General features: G+C 46.7%; 1 protein-coding gene across 1 annotated transcript in view; it reads left to right on the forward strand.

Annotated features, from left to right (window-relative positions):
* Positions 1-24,357, forward strand: part of LOC144820067 (protein mab-21-like 3) — an 88,177-nt gene that overhangs the window by 48,347 nt on the left and 15,473 nt on the right. The window contains exons 2-3 of the mRNA XM_078677720.1: positions 9,120-9,348; positions 11,796-11,946. Coding sequence (XP_078533846.1) covers positions 9,120-9,348; positions 11,796-11,946 — 380 coding nt within the window. The remainder of the gene's footprint in view (positions 1-9,119; positions 9,349-11,795; positions 11,947-24,357) is intronic.

Genomic DNA, 24,357 nt, shown 5'->3' on the forward strand with positions numbered 1-24,357 from the left:
AACACACACAAAAATCACCACAATCCAATGCCATGCATGTAAATGTAAATGTAAATGTAAATTGATACTTGTATAGCGCACTACTCACCCGCGAGGGTCTCAAGGCGCTTGTACGAATACCGCTGTGGAACCCATCCTGGCTTTCCCTGTGAGGTGTCCACTCCTGGGCACCCCCAAGGTGGAGGCGAGGCATCCTTAGCGTTGTGGGGGCCGTTGTGGAGATTAAGCAAGCTATTGCCCAGAGTTGCAGAGTGGGACTCCATGATTGGAATAGGCACCGAGGCGAGAATTATCAGGTCCGTGGAATTATTTTAGCCCAAGACCCACCGAGGCGGAGAATTGAACCCTGGTCCCGGGCTAGACCTCTGCATCAGGGTCTGCTGCTCTAACCATTGATGCATGCCCTCAATGATGTTTAAATTCAAGACACCCCACAGAAAGACTTGGTCCATGCACCACTCACTACCCCTGGGCCAAATGGATGAAAGCAAGGCAAACTGGGTGCAGGCCTGAGCACACTGCCTGGTTTCAAAATGGGCCCTTGACCCCCAGCCACATGGCCAGGCACTGCCTGGACCATGCCTCAAAATGGCCCCCCCCCACATGGCCAGGCCCCAAGACCACCCCAAAAAGTCGAAAAATACACACAAATCACCACAATCCAATGCCATCCATGTCCTCAATGATGTTGAAATTCAAGACACCCCACAGAAAGACTTGGTCCATGCACCACTGAGTAACCATGGGCCTAATGGAAGAAAGTAAGGCAAACTGGGTGCAGGCCTGAGCACACTGCCTGGCTTCAAAATGGGCCCTTGACCCCCAGCCACATGGCCAGGCTCTGCCTGGACCAGGCCTCAAAATGGCCCCCACCCACATGGCCAGGCCCCCACACCACCCCAAAAAGTAAAAAACACACAAAAATCACCACAATCCAATGCCATCCATGCCCTCAATGATGTTTAAATTCAAGACACCCCACAGAAAGACTTGGTCCATGCACCACTCACTACCCCTGGGCCCGATGGATGAAAGCAAGGCAAACTGGGTGCAGGCCTGAGCACACTGCCTGGTTTCAAAATGGGCCCTTGACCCCCAGCCACATGGCCAAGCCCTGCCTGGACCAGGCCTCAAAATGGCCCCCACCCACATGGCCAGGCCCCAAGACCACCCCAAAAAGTCGAAAAACACACAAAAATCACCACAATCCAATGCCATCCATGCCCTCAATGATATTAAAATTCAAGACACCCCACAGAAAGACTTGGTCCATGCACCACTGAGTAACACTGGGACTAATGGAAGAAAGCAAGGCAAAATGGGTGCAGCCCTGAGCACACTGCCTGGCTTCAAAATGGGCCCTTGACCCCCAGCCACATGGCCAGGCCCTGCCTGGACCAGGCCTCAAAATGGCCCCCACCCACATGGCCAGGCCCAAACACCACCCCAAAAACTCGAAAAACACACAACAATTACCACAATCCAATACCATCCATGCCCTCAATGATGTTTAAATTCAAGACACCCCACAGAAAGACTTGGTCCATGCACCATTCACTACCCCTGGGCCTACTGGCTAGTGTGGCTTTACAGGCACCCCAAAATAAAAAAATAAAAATACGCATATAGTGAGCTAAAATTCCTGAGAAATAAAAAAATGAAAAATATTGATATCTGAGCACCGAGGAGGAGTCGCTACTCCTCCCGAGCATGATCTGACTCCAAACCAGGAAGTGTTGGCAGCCATCTTGTGACTTGGAAGAACCGAGTCACAAGAAAACAGAAAAAAAGGTTAAAATACAAAAATTCAAAGGGAGCAGGTTAGAAACATCCTGACCCCCTAGGTCTGCTCAGGGGATCCCACAATGACCGCCAGGGCCAAAAAAAGCATTAAAAAAAATGTTTTCGGCGGAATTCGCGATGGGGGCTGAAAATATTTTTTTTAAACGAAGCGTGGGCTCCCGCGTTTTGTTTTCAAAAAGCCCCTGGGTGGGCCGGGTACCGGGGCCACTGGCAATTAATTAGCGGGTGCCCCTGGGCCCCAGGGACCACCACCTCCCTGGGGCTGTGAAAAATGCATGGGGGTCCCAATCCGGCCCATGCTGTCCCGGGGACCACCACCTCATCGGGGCTTTCAGAAACAACTGCAGGGGCACGCGACCCCACCGCAGCCCCGGGGACCGCCACCTCCCCGGCGCTGTGAACAAAATGCGTGTGGGGTCCCAATCCCCTGCACACAGCCCGGGGACCACCACCTCCCTGGGTGTATGTTAAATGTTGGGAGGGGGCCGCGCGGCCCCCCTCCTTGAGCCCTGCCGGCTCCTGCAGTGTCCCGGGGTACCCACCACCGGGACACAGCTGTTACCTATGGCAGGGCGGGAGCCGTGCGGCTTCTCCCCTGTAATAGCAAACACTGGTTTGAATTTTGGAAGCGAGAGCAGGTTTCCTGCTCTCGCTTCCAAAATCCAAAGCAGATTCAGAGCAGATTGTTTTTCCACAAGGGGAGCTGCATGTTAGCAGCTTCCCTTGTGGAAAAGCAATGCTGGCTCCCGCAGGAGGCGGAGACCCAGCGGGACCGTGGGGGCATTGGGGCTCCCCCCTTGGTCCCCAACGGCATGGCCAGGTCACAGGGGATGGGGTTCCCCGGGTCTAGAAGTGTCCCGGGAGGGGGGGCCACGTGGCCCCCCTCAAAAAAATGTAATAAAAAAAAGGAAAGGCCGGCCCGGGGGATGGCCTGGGCAGGGGGACCTTGAGGCCCCCCTCCAAATATTGTAAATAATATTTAAATACTGGCCATGCCCCGGGGGATGGGGTCCTCGTGAGGGGGACCACGTGGACCCCTTCCTGTATTCTTAAAAAATACATAACAAAATAGGGGTCAGGCCCTAGGGGATGGGGTCCCCAGACCCAAAAAATAGAAAAAGAAGTGGTGCCACACAGCCCCCTTCTAAAAAAAACCCCAAAAAACAGCATTGCGCCGGAAGCCCCGCCCCCTCAGTACATCACTCTGCAAATGCGCCCAGTGATGCGTTGTAAGTTGAGGAACTAATTTCCCTTGAATACTGGGGGTCCCTGGGGGCCAACTAGCCCACTAGGTACCTCCAGTATGCACCACAGAGCTGCTTTGCAGAGAGGTGTCAAAAGGGGCGTGGCCTTTGACCACCTCTCTGCAACGCAGCCCTTTGGTGCCTATTGGAAGTCCCTGGTGGGCTATTTGGCCCCCAGGGACCCTCAGGATTCAAGGGGACTTCATCCCCAATCAATCAATCAATCAGGAGTTTGTTAAAGCGCGACTACTCACCCGTAAGGGTCTCAAGGCGCTAGGGGTGGGGGGGGGAGTTGGGGGGGTGCAGGTTCCATTCCATCAAGGAGGGGGTCTGTCGAAGAGCCAGGTTTTGAGGTTTCTTGCGAAGATGGGGAGCGATGTTGTCTGTCTGAGGTGGAGCGGAAGGGCGTTCCATGCCTTGGCCGCGAGGAAGGAGAAGGAGCGGCCTCCCGATCTGGTCTTTCTGGTGCGGGGGACCACAGCGTAGGAAAGCTGGGCTGATCGTAGGGTCCTTTGGGGTGCGTGGAATTTGAGTCGGCTGTTCAGGTATGCTGGTCCGGTGCCGTGGAGGGCCTTGTGTGCGTGGGTGAGCATCTTAAAGGTGATTCTCGCCTCGACGGGGAGCCAGTGGAGTGTGCGCAGGTGCTGGGAGATGTGGCAGTGTTTTGGCAGGTTGAGGACCAGTCTTGCGGCGGCGTTCTGGATGTTCTGTAGCTTGCGGATGAGGTTTTTGTTTATTCCGGCGTAGAGTGCGTTGCCGTAGTCGAGTCTGCTGGTGACCAGGGCGTGAGTGACTGTCTTTCGGTGTTCGAGGGGGATCCATTTGAAGGTCTTACGAAGGAGGCGGAGGGTGTGGAAGCAGGAAGATGAGACAGAGTTGATCTGGCGGTCCATTTTGAGCTCGGAGTCCAGGATGATTCCCAGGTTGCGTGCGTGGTCTGTGGGGGTTGGCGGGTTTCCGAGGGCGGTGGGCCACCAGGTGTCACTCCAGGCGTCGGGGTTTGGGCCCATGATGAGTACTTCTGTTTTGTTGGTGTTTAGTTGTAGGCAGCGGTTTTTCATCCATTTGGCGACGGCTTCCATGCCTTCTCGAAAGTTGCGTCTGGCGGTGTTGGGCTCGTTGGATAGGGAGAGGATGAGCTGAGTGTCATCTGCATATGACACGATGTTGAGTCCGTAGGTTCTGACGATGGGGGCAAGTGGAGCCATGTAGACGTTGAAGAGCGTCGGGCTGAGGGAGGAGCCCTGGGGGACTCCGCAGGTGATAGGTGTGGGGTCCGAGAGGAAAGGGGGGAGTCTGACCCGCTGCGTCCTGCTGGAGAGGAAGGAGCAGATCCAGTCGAGGGCCTTGTCCTGGATTCCTGCATCGTAGAGTCTGCGTATTAGGGTGCGGTGGGAGACTGTGTCGAACGCCGCTGATAGGTCGAGGAGGATGAGGGCTACTGTTTCTCCTTTGTCCAGTAAGGTGCGGATGTCGTCTGTTGCGGCGAGGAGGGCGGTTTCCGTACTGTGGTTTTTTCTGAAGCCGGATTGGGAGGAGTCGAGGATGTTGTGTTCTTCAATGAATGTGGCGAGTTGGCTGTTGATGGCTTTCTCGATGACTTTCGCTGGGAACGGGAGCAGGGAGATGGGTCTGTAGTTTTTGAGGTCGGTGGGGTCCGCTGAGGGTTTCTTTAGGAGGGGGTTGACCTCGGCGTGTTTCCAGTCATCGGGGAATGAGGCGGTCGCCAGGGAGCGGTTGATGGTTTGGCGGAGCATGGGTGCGATGGTGTTGGCGGCTCTGTTGAAGATGTGGTGGGGGCAGGGGTCCATGGGGGCCCCTGAGTGGATTGACTTCATTGTCTTCAGTGTGTCTTCGGTGGTGAGGGCTGTCCAGTCATCAATCGCTGGTTTCCGAGTGTCGGGGGTGGTTGGTGAGGGTTCAGTGTGTTGGTTGTCTTCGTCGAAGTTGTCGTAGATGCTCTTGATTTTGTGGTGGAAAAAGATGCTGAGTTTGTCGCAGAGGTCTTGTGAGGGAGGGATGTCGGTAGACTCGCTGGTGGGTTGGGCGAACTCCTTGATGATGCTGAAGAGTTCCTTGCTGTTGTGTGCGTGGGTGGAGATTCTGTCTTCAATCGCTTTTTTCCTCGTTTCTCTGATGAGTTGATGGTGGGCGTTGGTGGCGGCTCTGAAGTTGTTGTGGGCTTCTGTGGATTTGGTGTTTCTCCAGGCCTTTTCGAGGCGGCGGCATGTGCGCCTGGACTCTCGAAGTTCGGTGGTAAACCATCTGGCTTTCTTGGCACGGGTATTGTTGTTTTTCTTGAGTGGGGCTATGGTGTTGGTGCTGTCCGAGATCCATCTATGCAGGGTTCGGGCTGCGGTGTTGGGGTCGTCGTTTTCCGCGATGGTTGGGGTGGAGTTGTTGAGTGAGGAGGTGAGCTGGTCATCGGTGATCTTGGTCCAGTTTCTTTGTGGAAGCAGGTGCTGGTGTCTGTGGATGGTGGGTGTTCTGAAGGTGAAGTGGACGCAACGATGGTCAGTCCATGGGAGTTCGGTGGTGTGGCTGAAGGTGATGGAGTTTCCTGTAGTGAAGAGGGGGTCGAGGGTGTGTCCTGCTGAGTGCGTGGGCTCAGTCACGATCTGGCGGAGTCCAATGTTGTGGAGGTTGTCCAGGAGGGATGTGGTGTTGGGGTCCAGTTGATTGTCGAGGTGGAAGTTGAGGTCTCCCAGCAGGGTGTAGTTGGTGGATGCGATGGCCTGCGGGGAGATAATGTCCGTGATGGAGTTGGCGAAGGGTCTGCGGGGTCCAGGGGGTCGGTAGATGAGGGTTCCTCGGAGGGCTGCGGTGGGGCTGGCCACTATCTTGAAGTGAAGGTGTTCCATCAGTTCTGTGGACTCGTCAGGGAGTGTGCTCAGGCGGAGGCTGGATTTGTGGACGATGGCGATTCCTCCTCCTGGGTGGATGGGGCGGTCCTTCCTGGAGATCTTGTATCCATGGGGGATGGCGATGGCGATGTCCGGTCCCGAGGTGGTGTTGGTCCAGGTTTCGGTGAAGAATGCTACGTCTGGGGTTGTGCTGCCGAGGAGGTCCCAGATTTCTGTGGCGTGTTTGTGGAGGGATCGGACGTTGAGGAGGATGCATTGCAGGGTCTTCGGTTCGGTTGTGTTCTTGTGGGCGGGTTGTGCTGGATCCGTGTTCTTGGCGGTGCTGCAGGTGTGCCGGCAGCGGTGACAGCTGAAGGGTCCATGGGTGTCGGCTGGTGATGCTAGCTTGCAGTTGTTGTTGCAGCCTGGGTTGAGTGCGTGGAGTGCTGCTGGGTCGTAGCGTTGGCGGGGCGGAGGTCCAGGGTTCCTGGTGCTGGTCGCGGACGGGTCGCTGACGGGCGCAGACGTTCTTGCCTTTGACGCGCCTTCCCCCAACTTAGAATGCGCCACGGGCGCATTTTCAGACTTGTCACATCAGGCCCCACCCTCTCCATTCACCATTGTGCAAACGGGCTCTCTGGCGATTTGTAAGTTAGGGGATTAAGTCCCCTTGAATCCTGAGGGTCCTTGGGTCCAACTAGCCCACCAGGTACCTCCAGTAAGCGCCGCAGAGCTGCATTGCAGAGAGTTGTAAAAAGGGGCGTAGCCTCAGACCACCTCTCTGCAAAGCAGCCGTTTGCCGCTTACTAGAGGTACCTGGTGAGCTAGTTGGCCTCCAGGGACCCTCAGGATTCAAGGGGACTTACAGCCTGATTCATGAAGCTAAATTGCACTCGCAAAGGGCAAGATTCTCAGAATCTTGCCTTTTGCGAGTGCAATTTTGGCATTTGGGATTCACAATCCCAAATGCAAAAATCGCTAATGAAGAATTAGCTAATATGCGAGGATTAGCATTTAAGGAATCTCTAATAGAGATTCCTTAAATGCTATTCATGACACTTTCAAAAATTGCGATTTTGCTAATTTGGGCCGCTATTTACCGAGAGGTCAGACCTCTCGGTAAATAGCAAAAACTCAGAAAAATGCTTTTAAAAGCATTTTTCTAAGTTGCATGTTGCACACACACATGTCCTTTGGACATGTGTGTGCGCAACACCTGTTCAAATGTGCATTTTAGGGGTGCTACAGGGTGTCCTTTGGACACCCCTGGCACCCTTAAAATCGCTATCTTATTTGCGAGTAGTAAATTGCTACTCGCAAATAAGGGATACTCCCCATTCATTCCTATGGGCCTTTTGGCCCATAGGAATGAATCGGGAGTTATTCCTTTTTTTGCGAGTAGGAAATTTCTACTCGCAAATAGAGAACATGTAGGAATCGCTATTTATTTAGCAATTCCTACATGAATGCCGTTTTGCGTGTCCTCAATAGCGAGTCGCTATGATTCGCTATTAGGGCCACGCAAAACGGCCCGTACATGAATCAGGCTGTTTATCCCCCAATTTACAATGTGCTAGGGGGCACGTTTGCACAGTGCACAGTGGTGCAGGAAGGGGGCGGCCTGATATAAGAAGTTAGCAATCCTGATGTATGGGACTTACTAGTGGAAATAAAAGGGATAGTTGGTCCCCAAGGTTGACTTTGGGGGCTAATTACTCCTCTTGTTACCTCCAGTAAATCCCGCACATTGCTAAAAGGTGTTTCTGAGACCACGCTCAACTTTCTCCACCACTCTGGAAACGCGACTGGTATGCTATAGTTAGAAATTTGCATTTAAAAAACCTTTGAAATTCACTGAAAAAACATTTCAAATGACATCACAGATAACATCACTGATGACATCATCCACGTGATAATCTAATGCACCTCCTCAGACTCTAATATAACCTTTGATACACCCACTGTAAAATACAGACTACCATTTTTGAAACCATCGACACACCAATACCAGTTACTAAATAAGCACTCACTCATACACCCATACAATCACTCATACATGCAGTCACTCATCAATACAACACTATCATATGCACTCATACACCTATACAGACACTCACACACCGCCACTCATCCATGGAGTTACTCACACACCTAGTCGGTCATGCAAAGAATCAATCACACTTCCATTTCCTCAACTATACAGTTATACACACACCACCTCACTTATTAATACAGATACTAACGTATACAAGTACACACTCATCCATAAAGCCACTGTCACAATCACTGACTCTCATGTATAGTCATTTTCATACTCCAACTGACTTTTACATAAGTAGTTACTTGGACATGTACTACAGAGACATCCATTCACTCACCAACACATCCATACACACACTCACCCATCCACACAGCTGTTTCCACATGCACTCTTCTTGAACCCATACACCCACTCACACATCTATGCACAGAGTCACACACCTCCCACCCACCCACACACACACTCAGTCTCCCATACAAATACTCAGGCAACCAATCAATAACCCATATAGACACTCATGTAGCTACTGACCACCCCATGCAGCAGCTTAAACAACAACAGACAGACTGCTACAGACATTCACACAGTTTAGTCACCAACCCATGCCTTCAGTAAGACACATTTAATCACTCACTTATACAGTCAGTCATGCACCTACTAAATCCTCCATCCAGACACTTATACACCCACCCATTCTTCAATACACCTTGGCATATATATAAAACATATTTAAACTTTACAGAAACACACAGTCACTGGATGATGTCATCAGTGATGTCATTTGAGATGTCATCAGTCATGTCATCAGTGATGTCACTGACCATGTCATGAATGATGTAATATGTGACATCATCAGCAGTGCATTGCGGTGGCGCAAGTTAGAGTTAGCTGAAATAACTAACGAGTGAAATGTCCAACTAACTATAACGTCACTGAAACCTATGGTTTTTTAGTGGATTTCTAAGGTTTTTAACTGCTAATTTCTAACTATAAAGTGTCTGAAACATATGTTTTTTTCAGCGGAAAAATATATATATAATGACGGTAAGTGCATATACTTAAGCATAGATTTACAATAGCAGGAGGAGATTGAGAACTGTAGATGTATTTGCAGAACCCTGATTGTATCTGCATATTTGAACTATTGTGTCTTCTTCCTCCATCTCCCTGTAAATTCCTGCTGTCTAGGTTCAGTGACAGTCCGGCCACTGCAGATGTGGACACCCAATGTGACACTCATGGTGACCTACTATCGGAAAGAGATCAGCGTGAACCTGGTGCCTCTCATCAAGAATCCATTTGTTGGGTGGAACATCCCATGGCCGCGTCCTGGACAGTCCTGGCCATCTCCAGAGAAGATCAGTGAGATCCAGGACACTGGTGTGGACCTGGTGGCCAAACACAACCTATACTGGAGGTATGGGATGGACGGATGACGAATAACTAGAAAAGGGTGCTTGCATTTACGGGGGCCCGCGACATGGCTTTGCTTCTCCATTTTGCTACTTCCAAGTGTTGGAAGGGAATGCATGATCCCCACAGCAGAGAAAGACAGGTCTCTAGTATCCACCTCACACCACTCTCCCCCTCACATTAACAACTTACTAGCCTCAATACCGCCTTTATTGGCACTGAGTGCACAAGAAAGCGATGCAGAGGGACAGAGAAGCAACATTCATCTATCAATTGTGTGGGCGGCTTAATATTGGGAGTAACTTGGGTAATGGTGGTGCTTAGACACTTCTGGTAGGACTTCAGGTATGTCTGTTTTCCTCCTGGCTCCCAGTGTGCTCTATCAAACCCAATCTACTAAACTAAGCACCCAGGCCAAACCACCCCAGTCTCTTTAATATGAGGGAAGCCTGTGCCTACAAAAGTGGGCACCTCTCACCCCTAATCAGTGACAGCTCATTACTTTTGAGAATGATGGGGACACAGAAGTCATTGGTGTCTTTCGCTGAGAAAGTAAATGAGTCCAACACATACAATGAGTGTTCGGGGATGATGGTGATCACCTCCCTAGAAAATCTTTGTTTGTATGTGGTATTTGTGCAGCATGAAACTAATCAAAAGGTAGTGGCATGCTGGACAGGGTCAAAGGCAAGCATAGAGTTAATAAGTTAAACGGTCTGTATTTAAAAAAAACCTTTGCTTTATTTAAAAGCAAACACAGACATGGTAGTCTGCTGTCCCCTGCAGCCCACCATCCATGTGTTTTTCGAGATTCCAAACGGGTCGCATATTTTGACCTACCTCATGAATAAGAATGAGGTAGGTCATTTGCGACCTGCTAGGAATGGTAAACAGTATAATACACACTGTTGTACATAGCTGATTGCGTATTCCTAATAGCGAAGCTCAAAATCCAAAGCTACATATATGTCACCCCAAGACCCACAGATATCCAAACAACCGAAGAAAACCTACAATGAAGTGTTGCGTAAACTGATTTTTTAGTTCAGCTCTTCAAGGTTTGTTTTCACACCCATGGGTGACACGAGTGAACTTAGTTCAATGCACCAGTGTTAAATGTGAAAAAAACAGGTTATTGTAGCCCCTCAGAAGCCCCTACAGTGCATGAATGAGATGGTGAAAATGCTTTTGGGTTATTAACTGGGAGCAGTGGTAACACCCCTCATCAGCTAGGCCAACTTGAATTCAGTGGCAAAGTGAGCAAGGGACAAGATAATAAATAGATTAAAAGTGACTGGGGGAAAAGTGCAATTCGCTGACTATCAGGAGGGAGGATGGGGAATTCCTCCTTTCGGATTTATGGCCCTCAAACACCAAGGCAGCTGGGTGTCATGCTTCATCATTGTTCATGCTCCTCCTAACGTCGGTGCTGCAATACCTGACGAGCACCCTCAGTGGGGGCTCTTTGGCGGAGATGTTTTAATCCTTGCCGTTTAGGAGTGTGTGTAAGGGGCCCTAAAGTGTAGAACTGTAGTGAAATGGTGTCTAAAAAAGTGAGTTAAAACAAGGAGAGGGAGGATCAGGGCAACCAATTTAATATTCCTGTCTCCCACACTGGTTAAAAGGGGAGTGTTGGCGACTGTCTATAGTAATGTTATCAGCAGCTGCTCAAAGTATCATGCTTTCATGTTTCTTGCCTAGTTTGTCCCCTAGGGGACATTCCTGGAATAATTTCAATGCTATATAGTCACTAAATGATTACTAAAAGTATTTTTGATTGGTCTTCCTTATAAGGCATATGTATCAACCGAATTTTAGTCCCAAACGCTGCAAATCGCAAAAAAACGTGTTAACGATTAAAAATTCGCAATTTGAGATTCGCAAAATGTGATATTGATACATATGCCCCTTTGTTATTAGGGGATACCCCTGATGGATCTCAGACTGCCCAACAGGACATCAGGATCGGATCCAAAAAGCCTGGTGTTCACTGCATGTGCCTTAGGGCCACATATCTTTTAAGAGCAATTCTAACCACAAAGTGGGTTAAACATAAGGCAGAGCAAGTACAGAAGGAGGAAATACAATAGGATACAGACAAGAGCTATGATTGGAGAAAAAAAGCAGGGGAAGAAAAGGGGTTCATCGATGGTTGGTAGGATACAGATGGAACACTGGTTAAGAAGGAGTGGTAAAATGAATGGCTCAGTGAAGGATGTGTCTTCCCCATGTAATAGTGAGCTCAAGGGTGGTTCAGGTTTCTAAATGGGCTGCTGAATCAGCAAGCGTTGTGCTTGAGATATTAAAATGTTGATGATTTTGAAAAGTTGAAAGAGAGATTCACCTCTCAGCATATATTAAGTTATGCTCATTGTATAATGTAAGTCATCTTTCCAGGGCCTGTTCCATTTGTGTTTCACTAACTTGATGTGCTCTGCTGGCACTGGTCAGATATTCTTTCTCTCGTATTGAACGAGTACTTCTTGAAAAGATTGATGAAGATGGAGGACGTCGACGTGACAGTCTTCGTATCCTGAAGAAGGTCAGAGAGGATCAATGGAAGACCAAGTTTGAGAAGGTGTTAATGTCCTATCACCTGAAAGTGAGTCTGCAGTAGCCTTATCTTCTCTGTGTAAATATTTCAAGTTATGCTAAAATCAATCAGGAGCATCAGCCTTGATCTTGATACCTCTCTCTCCCAGGCCTCACTTACTGTAAATTTGTCATTACTTGACCCTCACAGTAACCTGTCATAAGAATGCAACACTCTTACGTTGTCAATGTGCTGCCAGTTCCGAGCCACATTTAATTATTATAAGAGAAGTACTCATGGACTCATTACTAGCGAAGGGTAACACAACCCCTGATTGTTGCTGTTTAGGCTCTTTACATTCACTGATTGTTGCAAGAGATTCTCAGGGCATGAACCTTAGCCAGTTTGTTTTCCTCTCAAGATCTCTTTCTGGCATCAGACTTCTAGGGGCATATTACCAACAACTAGCGATAATTATCGCTATGTTGGCTTAGCGGCAATATTTTTATCGCCGAGCTGCGGCGATTTTTATCGCTTAGGAACCTTGCTATTATCAAGGTTTATCTCCTAAGCGATAAAAATCGGCCGAAATACATGAATATCGCTGAAAAGTCCGCGATATTCATGCATTACCGAGCTAATGCTCTTAGCCATGTTTTCCACTTCCCATTGGATAACATGGCTAAGAACTGCTCAGGGCAGGTGTTAGCTTTTGGAGATATTCGCGCTTAGCGCGAATATCTCCAAAAGTTGGTAATAGGAGATAGCGATGCTAGCGACTGTTTCCAGTCGCTAACATCTTGGCACGCCCACTTTGCATGTCATTAGTGATAAATTTCTCTGACATGCAAAGTGGGGCCCAAGATGGTCGCTATCTCCTACTAGCTGTCGCTAACTGGTGTTAGCGACAGCTAGGTAATGGGGAGATAATTTTATCTCCGCTTTCTTGGCTTTTAAAGCCAAAAAAGCGGAGATAAACCCCCTTGATAATATGCCCCCTAGTTTTTTACTCATCTAAAGTTTCAGACCTCAGATTTATGATTTTCTTAGGTTCCACTCATTCTGTTGCAAACATCCACACAAGAGTCTGGCTCTAAATCTACAGTGTGTGTCACAGCAGTCATATTTACAGCTATTTTTTTCTAATTAATCAGCAATTAGATTTTCCTCCTTCAGTGGTTGCTTCTTCCCTAGGGCTATCCGGCATCCTTTATCTCCCTTTAGGTCACACTCACTCTCCATAAACCACCTTCCAGTTCACAGTCTTGGATTGCAGTGTTAAAAGAAGAAGCACAGCTAAAGTATAAACTACTGTAGATACTTAGATTCTTCTTCTACTTATTGGCTGAAAATCTAATAACTGGACCATCCTATGACCAAGGAGGATATATATTTGTGACCAGAGATTGTAGGATTATAATCCAAATTTCCATTTTAGTAGATGACCAATTCCATGTGTTTCAGGACGGAAGCTTCCATTTTTTTTTGAGGGAGGCAGATCTCAATTGTCGCAGGGGATGGTAAAAGGCAAACCTAACACTCAGGTAGGGTGGGCATGGGCCGTGTAAGGCCTTAAAGGCCAGTGTCAGGATTTTGAAACGCACTCTGAGAACAACTGGGAGCCAATGAAGTTCCACGAGTTGTCTTTGTACACTATGACATCTGGGGATGTTAAATAGAAGCCTCGCTGTCGCGTTCTGGACTACTTGAAGTTTGCGAAGCAGGAAATCAGGGGCGCCCACATATAATGCGTTGGCGTAGTCCAGACGCGAAAGGATGAGTGCTCTGGCCACTGTTTCTTTCGCTTCCTGGGGTAGAAGCGGAAAAAACTTCCGGAGGGTGGTAAGAGTCCCATAACAGGTTCCCGCCAATCGCGAGATCTGATCTCGGAAGCAAAGATCAGCGCCAAACCAAATCCCTAGGTTCTTTGCAATTCCACAATTTCCAGAGGGGCACGGCAATCCTGTGGGCCAGATGGATTCCTTAAATCCCACTGGGAATTTGCCATATAGGAGAATCTCCGACTTGTCCTCATTGCATTTGAGTGCAGCCTTGGCCAGCCAGGCAAATACTGAGGACAAGCATAGTTGGACTCTCTTTGTATCAAGGTTGTTCTTGTCCCACGTGAAGAGAAGCTGGGTGTCATCGGCGTAAGCCATTATTTTTGCACCCAGACTCTCTGCAAGATATACCAGGGGGGTCATGTATACATTGAAGAGCAGGGGGCTTAGGGTCGACCCTTGGGGGACTCCAGTGTCCACCCTGCTAATCGATGAATGGTACGGGGGAGCCAGATTTGTTGAGAGCGGTCAGTGAGAAAGGACTTGACCCATTTGAGAGCCGCGCCAGTGATGCCAATGTCCTCTAGCCTAGAGATCAACTGGGCATGAGGAACCGTGTCGAACGCGGCAGAGAGGTCCAATAAAATTAAGGCCGCTCTGCCGCCTCCGTCCAAACAGTCCCTAATAGCCTCAGTGACCTCCACTAGCGCGGTCTCAGTGCTGAAGGAGGAGCGGAACCCCGACTGGGCAGGATGTAATGCACCAGTAGATTCCACGAACCTCTCGAGTTGGCGAAAGGCCACTTTCTCACAGACCTTGGCTAATGCTGGGAGCAGGGAAATGGGTCTATAGTTAGAAGTGACCAGGGGGTCTGCGGATGGTTTTTTAATTAGTGGGAGAAGTTTGGCTTGTTTCCACTGAGATGGAACATTACTTGTTAAAAGGGATTCGTTTACCAGGTCTGTGACTGCCGGTGCGATAACTTCCGCCACACCACTCAGAACTCTGGCCGGACAGGGGTCCGCCAGGGAGCCTGATTTCAGTGCCTTCAAAATAGCCAAGACATCCTTCACCTCAACCTCTATAAAAGAGCACATTAATTATTTGGGCTTTATGCTATTAGATGGAATACGGAGGAGGGGGAAGTTGTCCTGTTCTTGAATGGCCTGATCCGGTGGAGGATGATCAAAGCCAATGATCTTAAGGCTATCTTGAATTTTCTTTATTTTGTCAATAAAGTAAGAGGACAGTTTTTCACACCACCCCTCCGAAGGGGGGGCTACCTGAGTTTCTGCAACCGGGGACGTGAAACTTTTTACTATAGCAAATATTTCTTTGCTATTGTTTTTAGCTTTAAGAATCCTATCTGCATAGTAATCTCCCTTGGCTGTCTTAATTGCAGCATAATAGTCTTTTTGCCCTGCTCGGAGTTTTGCCTTAGCTGACGGGCAATACTCCCTTCTCCATGATCTTTCCAACATTTTACAGTTTATTTTTAAACTTTTAAGCTGATCCGTGTACCAGGGGGAAGCCGGGGTGGCTCTTGGGCGAATATTCGCTTTAGTATGCGATAACCGGCTTACAGAGGCGTTGATCCATGACGAGAAGTTCTCGACCGCTTCTTCGAGATTTCCCGACTTATCCGGCAGAGTGTGGGATAGGGAGGTTGCCAGAGCTGGGATGCTAATCCTTGGGGGGAAGGGGGTCTGTTGTTTATCAGCTGTGGCACGAGCCCTATCCGTTGCCCAAGAGAAGTTTACCAAGAAATGGTCTGATCAAGTAACTGGGCAAGGAGTTTCAAAGATAACACCAAAATTGGAATAGACCAAGTCAAGGCAGTGACCTCCACGGTGGGTGGTATCCGGCCCTTGTATTTTAAGCTGTGCTAAAGTGCATAATTCCACAAGGTCACTAACCCCCGGGGCTGTAGGGACATCCACATGTATGTGGAAGTCCCCCAGGAGCAGAAACATAGGGAATCTCAGCGCTCTCTGGACAACTAGCTCCTCCAATGATGGAATGAAGGAGCCCAAGGCGCCCGGAGGGCGATAGATGAGAAGCCCGCCCAAAGTGAAATTAGGCGTGAGAGCAATGGAAAATTCCAGTGCTTCCCCATCCTCGATGACCCCAGTGCATTCCTTGATCAGGGACCATGTGTCTCTATAAATAACTGCTAGTCCTCCTCCCCTCCCCGAGCAGCGATCCACCCTAGTGATTTTGAAGCCCCTAGGAATAGCTAACTCAATAGTGGGGGCACAATGGGGGTGCAGCCAAGTCTCAGTCACGAATAGGAGGTCAAGCGAGTTGTCGAGTATCAGCTCGCGGACCTCTTCCGTGTGCTTGACTAGGGACCGGGCGTTAATGAGAGCAGCTCGGATTTGGGGATCTCCCTCCTTTTTCCCCAAGTCGAATGGGGAGGGAAGGTCCGGTTTAAAATGGAACTGGCATACAGGGCAAACCACATTAGCAGAGTGTTGGACCTCCCATACCTTGCCGATATTGCAGGTGATTTTGTTGAGGGATAGAAGTGCTTCTCTGCTATACCTTACGTGGGGGGGTCGCCTGCTGGGGCTCCGGCCGAGCAGCATCTCTGGCCCTGCGCGCTGCCGGGGCGCGGACGGGCGCAGATGGGCTGACTTTAGGCGCACCTTCGGCGCGCCATCGGCGCGCCCGCTGCGCCCGTCCGCTGCGCTCCCGGAAGCACATTTGCTTCTTATGCCCTGCCTCTCCAAAAAGCGCTCAACCGCTAACTCCGGCCAGGCTTCAGTAGGAACTCAGCCCAAGATGGCGCCTCGCCCTCCACTCAAACAGCACTGTCAGCTGCGGTGGAACGGGGCGAGGGAGGCCGTAGGAGGGGTGAAAGTGTACAAAATATGCAGAGGCTAATGGGCGCTTTAAAATCAGTGCTCTGACATGGTGAGTGACAATTTATATGAAAATTTTAAAATGCATAATTCACAAACATCGCAATCATGCCTGCGTGCATACAGTGACCTGACACGCTTTAAAGTAAGGATAGCTATCTTGCATTTCAAGCTATGCATGGTAACTGCCCCAGCTACCTGAAATAAAGGCTATGCTGCTACAAGCAGATTAGATCACTAAGGTCCAATTCACAAAAGCTGCTCTGCACACCTCGCTTTAGGAAGGTTCGCTTGGGGGGCAGATATTTCACGGTCGGGAATGTCAAATTGTGGAACTCCTTGCCAAGTGACCTCCGCAACATTGGGCAGTGCCTATGTTTAGGAAAATGGTTAAGACCTAGCTCTTTAGGCAGAGTAGGGGTCTGTGATCTTGGCTTTTGGCTTTCCTTCTGTGTACTGCCGACTGCAATAGCGCCGGGACACCTCTGTTTGACGTAGCTGTTGCGTTTTACAAGTGTCTGTATTATTATTATTATTATTATGATATGGGTAAATTGGATGACAGCCAATTCACTTAAGGTTAACCCAGACAAAAAGGAGGTATTGGCCATTACTACCGACAGCAACCCATGGACAAACCAATTCTGGTCACACTCCATCTCCAGCACCGGTGGTAAATAGCCTAGGTATCAAAATAGATGCCAAACTCTCACTGTCCAACCAAGTATCCACTGTGTTCGGGTCCTGTGGGCCAGTCTCCACCATGTGGACGTGGTGAGCTTTGATCATGTCATGACTAGATTATGGTAACTTGCTTTACATTGGCATAACGGACAACTTCCTAGTCAAACTTCAGGTGGTGATGAATGACACTGGTAGGCTGATCTTCAAGTTCCTCAGACTCACACGGGCTACTCCCCTGCTGCAAAAACTCCACTAGCTCTCCATCAAACAGAGGGCCAGATTCTATGGCCTTTGTATCACTCACAAGGCCCTGCATGGACAGGCCCCAAGATACATTAAAGAGCGCCTGGGGAATACGTCCCCGGCCGCAACCTAAAATCATCCATGGGTGGCCAACTAACCTGCCCATGGTTTAACTACATGACTAAAGGAGGGCGAGCCTTCTCCGTCCTCATCCCGCAACTGTGGAATAGGTTGCCACATCACCTTTGGTCCAAAAAACCTCTCCTTCCGTTCAGGAAGAAATTGAAGATTCTCCTCTTCACTGTAGCCTGGGCATAACACAGCCCAGTCAGGGATCACATTCACTAATGGGGAATGTAACTACTCTTCTCTCTGCCGGTATTAAGCACTCTACAAATCACAATTAACATTAACATTTCCAAGGAACACTTGGAAGGAGCAGCTCAACACCCTGTCAATGTATAGAGATCCTAAAAAAATTGCAAAGCTACCAAGAGTGTAGAACAAACCAGTTCATAACCCAATTAAAAACGAAAACCTCAAAACAAACTCACTGGTGCGTGAGTTCTTGCTAGCAACCCATTTTTATTTTGTAACAATCAAGAACATCACTACCTTGAATCAACAGCATAAACACTACAACAAATAACATTCAGCCCAAAACTCAAAATCTAACATCTCCAAAAATATTTTTCAGTCTTGCCTAGGCAGCGCTTGCACTGTCTCTTCGAGTCATGCTGCATCTACTTTGTGGGCTTTGAGCACACCCATCTGTTATATTCTGGTCTTCTCCTTACCTGCTGCTCAGCCTGTGTGTGTGATGTCATCAGAATGTTCGCATATGCATGGTTTGAATGTGTGGTCAGTTTGAGTGAGTGGGGCTGAGCAGCTGGATGCTGCTCCCGGTGGGACCTTCTTTACCATCTTACTTGTGATGAATAAACGGATCACTGACATAATATCGAGACATAATATCGACTATCAAAAATATCAGCGACAAAATATCGACAGACACAATATCGAGTTTGTATCTACAAACAGGTAAGTACAAAAATATCGAGTAAAAAATATCGTTTAAAAAAATGTAGTTTAAAAAAATATCGACTTTATTAAAAACAATGTTAAATTAAATTAATATTAAAAATTAATTACTGAAATATACTTAAAAATAAAAATTAAATAATTAATGAAAGTTATAAAAAAATATTTTTGCAATCATATTTGTTAAAACATATATATATATATATAGTAACATAATATAATCAAATAATATACAATATTATTACCGTATGATAGCAGAAATGTTAAAATTACTATTCCCACTCCAGGGAATGCAACAGTAGGGAAAGCGTTGGATAGCGTAGGGATAAAAATTACTATTCCCACTCCAAAGAGTGCAACAGTAGGGAAAGGATTGGATAGCGTAGGGGTAAAAATTACTATTCCCACTCCAGAGAGTGCAACTATAGGGAAAACGTTGGATAGCCGGGGGGTGGTTAAAAATTACTATTCCCACTCCAGAGAGTGCAACAGTAGGGAAAGCGTTGGATAGCGTAGCGGTACAAATTACTATTCCCACTCCAGAGAGTGCAACAGTAGGGAAAGGGTTGGATAGCGTAGGGGTACAAACTACTATTCCCACTCCAGAGAGTGCAACAGTAGGGAAAGCGTTGGATAGCGTAGGGGTACAAATTACTATTCCCACTCCAGAGAGTGCAACAGTAGGGAAAGCGTTGGATAGCGTAGGGGTACAAATTACTATTCCCACTCCAGAGAGTGCAACATTAGGGAAAGCATTGGATAGCGTCGTGGTAAAATTACTAGTCCCACTCCAGAGAGTGCAACAGTAGGGAAAGGGTTGGATAGCATAGGGGTAAAAATTACTATTCCCACTCCAGAGAGTGCAACAGTAGGGAAAGGGTTTGGATAGCGTAGGGGTAAAAATTACTATTCCCACTCCAGAGAGTGCAGCAGTAGGGAAAGGGTTGGATAGCGTAGGGGTAAAAATTACTATTCCCACTCCAGAGAGTGCAACAGTAGGGAAAGCGTTGGATAACGTAGGGGTAAAAATTACTATTCCAACTCCAGAGAGTGCAACAGTAGGGAAAGCGTTGGATAGCGTAGGGGTAAAAATTACTATTCCCACTCCAGAGAGTGCAACAGTAGGGAAAGGGTTGGATAGCGTAGGGGTAAAACTTACTATTCCCTCTCCAGTGAGTGCAACAGTAGGGAAAGTAGATAACATAATTATCAATTAATCAATTTAATAAAATTAATTCTCAATTAATAGTTAATTAATTACCAATTAACAATTATATAACTATTAATTATAAATAAATAACACTACATTTATTAACATATTTAAATAATTATAATTAAATTACTTCCCACCCTATTCCCCTAGAAACCCACAACCCGCTACACAAATTAAATTAGTTAAATTAACATAATTATCAATTAATCAATTAAATAAAATTAATTGACAATTAAAACTTAAAAAAATACTAAATAAAAATTAATTAACAATTAATTAGAAACAAATATCAATAAATAAATTAACATAATTATCAATTAATCAAATAAATAAAATTAATTGGCAATTAAAATGTAATTAATTACAAATTAAAAACTAATTAACAATTATAAACAAATACCAATAAATTAATTAACATATTTAATTAATTATAATTACATTACTTCCCACCCTATTCCCCTATAAACCCACAACCCGCTACAGAATTAAATTACGCAAAATTTAATTAACTATAAATTCATTAATTTAACTACATTATAACATAAATAAACACTTTTAACATAAAATACACTATAAAAAAATTGATATTATTACATTTTCGATATTTTAATTAACCTATATTATGTACTTCGATATTTTGACTATATTTTAAAATTCGATATTACATTACTTACCTTCAAAACGATATTTTTGATGTCTATATTCTGTCCATTCGATATTTTGTCCAGCCTATATTTTGAACTCGATATTATGTCCATTCGATATTTTGTAGTCGATAATATGTCTGTTTACTGAATAAACCTACCTAATCTACACTACTGGCTACTGTAACTCTTATTAGAACAACATTACTTTGATGTAAAACCATCTTTTTTACTTTGCTCTTTGACTTGCTGCTCGGAAATGCTTGCGTTTTATGTGGTGCATTTGGTGTATTTGTCCCTCCTTTTGGTATTTGGTTCCCACCCATGGAGACTGACCCTATTTACATGTCATTGTTTGCTTCTGTCTATTTGTGTTAGTTTCGGCACACTATTTTTTGTTTTTGTCTTGGCTTACCTTTTCTGGATGTTGTGTTCATTCTAAATGCGGAATACAGAATTTTTATTTGCACCCCACACAACGGTGCATTAATTTTTGCATTAAGTTTTACATGTCTCAATGTATGCAATCAGCGGGCAGCAATTCTTTTCCCCACACATGGTATTTACATTTTTGCTATCATTATTTCTTAGTGTATTTTTTTTTCTTGTTTGCATGGGGAGTGCCAAGGCAAGCTAACAGCATTTTCATTTATCCATCAACGCACAGAATTTACATTCCTGTGACTGCCTTGTCTCAGTTTATGCGCTTTTCAATTTTCCTCCACACGTGGGGCCTCATTTATGAAAAGTGACGCATCGCTGCGTGATAGCAGCGATGCGTCACTTTTCATTGCGCCCTCCCTGCAACACCAATGATGCGTCATATTTACAGTATGACGCATCATGTCGCAAGGAGTAACAGCTACGTCAGTATTTCTGATGTATCCGTAGGTGCAAAAATTATGCATTGCTGGAGTGTGTCACAAAAGTGACGCAACTCCAGCAATGGGTCATTACACATGGGCAAGTCCCATGTGAAATGTGCCTGCATCAGTCCTACGTCTGCTGCGAGGCCGGCGTAGTATATTGACGCATTTGCGTACTAGAAGTGACGCAGTGAAATCTCATTAATTTCACTGTGTCACTTCTACAAGGCTTACTTGCGTCAAAACGCCCACACTGCATACATTATACCTGGTGCAGGTATAATGTGGCGCAGGAGTTTACAAAGTGACGCATCTACCTAACTTTGTAAATATGGCACAACATGGTGCATTTTTACACCGCTGGTGCGTCACAAAAAGTGACGCACTGGCGGCGCAAAAGTGACGCACAGGCTCATAAATAAGCTCCACGGTATTTACATGTTTACGATGTTTTAGTGGTTTTTTTGGGGTGGGGAGAGCACGTCCATGGTACGTCTCTATGACTTCTCTTGCAGACTTTAAATCCTCCTACAATTTCTTGCAAGCCAATGATAATCACGCATGCGTCCTATAATCTCCTGGGATCTTTCTGCTCTGCAAGGAAGTGACTAGGTGCTTGCACAATTTTCCAAATAGTCATAATAGTGACTGTGGACACTGTTCCCAGCATCGTTCAGCAGTGTATGTGAAGCTGGGTTCCATGAGCCCAGCTGTCCCTCTGTGACGCTGCCGCTGCCTGACCTGGGATGCTGGGGAAGCGGATGCAGCAGAGTATAATCTATAGGAAATGAAGGAAGCTGATGATTGTCTGGCACTGATCACCGATGTGGCCTGTGAGTTTGGGGGGCTTCATTCATTACAGGTAGTTATTGCTCCAGCCGTCCCTGCAGTCACTGACACTTTTCTCCTCTCTCCTCCAGGGGCCAGAACTCTTCACAATTTGCAATTTTTGAATTGAAGAGGGTTTTGATTCTCAACCCTCCTGCTACTGCTGCTGCTCTCCTCCCCACTCTTTGGGGGCAGGTAGCTCCTCTGTCACCATTCCTAGTGTTTAACCATGCTTCTCACATTCCTTGCTCATCGTTTGTGCTATGATGATGTTATAAATAAAGTATAGAATTTGATTTGTCGCTGCAGGTTCTCTTGACCATATAGTTGATTTTGAGCTATATTTGGTCCCAGTCCTTGTTAAATACCACAAAATTCCCCTTCACTACTCTTGCGATACCCACAATAACCCTTTCTAGGCTGTTCCCTCATCTACCCCTCCATGCATCATCTCAAACCTATTTTACTATTCAGATCTTCCAAACAAGCCTTTCTAAACCTCTCCCTCACGTATTCCTCCTAGACTCATCCGATACCTTATCTCCCTCCCTTATCCACTTCTAGAGGCTCTTCCAACCTCCATTTCTTCTTTATTCCTCCCAAACCATATCCTTCTTCTATGATCTACAAATAGCCACTTTCTAGACCCTTCCCTCCAGGGGCGGCTCCTCCACGAGGGTGGAGGAGCATCTCCCCACTGCTTTCTCGCAGTGCGAGAAGCAGAAACATAAAATGGTAAAGAGAAGCAGAAACATAAAATGGTAAAGAGAAGCAGAAACATAAAATGGTAAAACTACAATTTTATGTTTCTGCTTTTCGCACTGCGAGAAAGCAGAAGGATATGCCTGGTTTACCAGTTGTGGAGGAGTGGCTTGCCCAATGCTGCGGGCCTAAGCAGTCATGTGCACTCTCCCTTTTCTCTTACATAGAGAAAATGGCTGTGGTAGTAGGTCGTATCTTTTCTCTATGTCTATTACTGTATGTTATGCCTTATCATTTGTAGAACTTGCTTATGTCATTTGTGGAACTACATGATGTAATTTAGAATGTTGGTGTTTTGTGAGCTGTGGGGAGAAGGCGGTTGGTTTCTGGAGAGTTGGGATGTTTGCCCTGCTGCTCCGGTGGGTCCATAGTTTATGAATTAAATAAACTATAATTTAACATCAACTTCGACTGCTGACCATCTTTATATTGGCGACGAGGATGGGATTGGCACTGCACAGACATGTTGGTACTGAAAATGTTGTTTCTTCTGAGTGTCCTATTGTTGGTGAAAGTGGTTCTGAAGCTTCTTTTGTTCCTGCTTCCAACCTACAGGAGTCTATTGAATCCTCTCCTCAGGTTAGTCCTTTGTCTCACAAAAGGATTTCTAGAATTCCAAAGAAATTTGACGATTATATCTTGGATGTTTGATTTATTTTATTTTGTTGTTTTTGTAAAAAGAGACATGTGGTAGTAGGTCGTATCTTTTCTCTATGTCTATTACTGTATGTTATGCCTTATCATTTGTAGAACTTGCTTATGTCATTTGTGGAACAACATGATGTAATTTAGAATGTTGGTGTTTTGTGAGCTGTGGGGAGAAGGCGGTTGGTTTCTGGAGAGTTGGGATGTTTGCCCTGCTGCTCCGGTGGGTCCATAGTTTATGAATTAAATAAACTATAATTTAACATCAACTTCGACTGCTGACCATCTTTATAATGGCCTCGCCATAGGCGCTTGGCTGGGCGCTGTCCCCACCAATCACAGCACTGCCATTGCAGCATTGTGATTGGCTGAGGGGAGGTGCGGGGAGGGGAGGGAGGCTTCTTGCATCCTGTTCCTGCCGGAGGCAGTGGAGCAGTAGAGCAGCGGAAAACACAAGAGAGGAGGCAATATTTGTTGTATTCTCCCCCCAACCCACAACCGCGAACACCCCCACACCCACGAGTCATGCCGACCGCGACTGCCCATCTCCCACACCCACAGGACGAACCCAAGGACAAGCCTGTTGGGTAAGTAGTCTTTTCCCTCTTTTCCTCCCTTGCTCTCTTCCTTCTCCTTCTGAAGTCCCTTTTTTATCTTTTCCTGACTCCTGTCTTAAAATCTTATTCACTCTTGTCTTGTCCTTTTCCTTCCCACCATTTTCTCTCCCTCCCTTTCTGTCTAGGTAGTAGCAGCCAATTCATTTGGCACTTGGAACAGCATTCCAAAACTCTTGGCGCCATTTATCTGTGTGGATTTTTCCTGGAGCCACCACCTGCCTGCAGCCCCGGCTTGCTGCAGGCTGTTGACTGTGAAAGTGTGGAAAAGTAAATTTTGCCATGTTCTGTGTCC

Source organism: Lissotriton helveticus, chromosome 2_1 (genome assembly GCF_964261635.1).
Source record: "Lissotriton helveticus chromosome 2_1, aLisHel1.1, whole genome shotgun sequence".
In the NCBI taxonomy this organism is placed as follows: domain Eukaryota; kingdom Metazoa; phylum Chordata; class Amphibia; order Caudata; family Salamandridae; genus Lissotriton; species Lissotriton helveticus.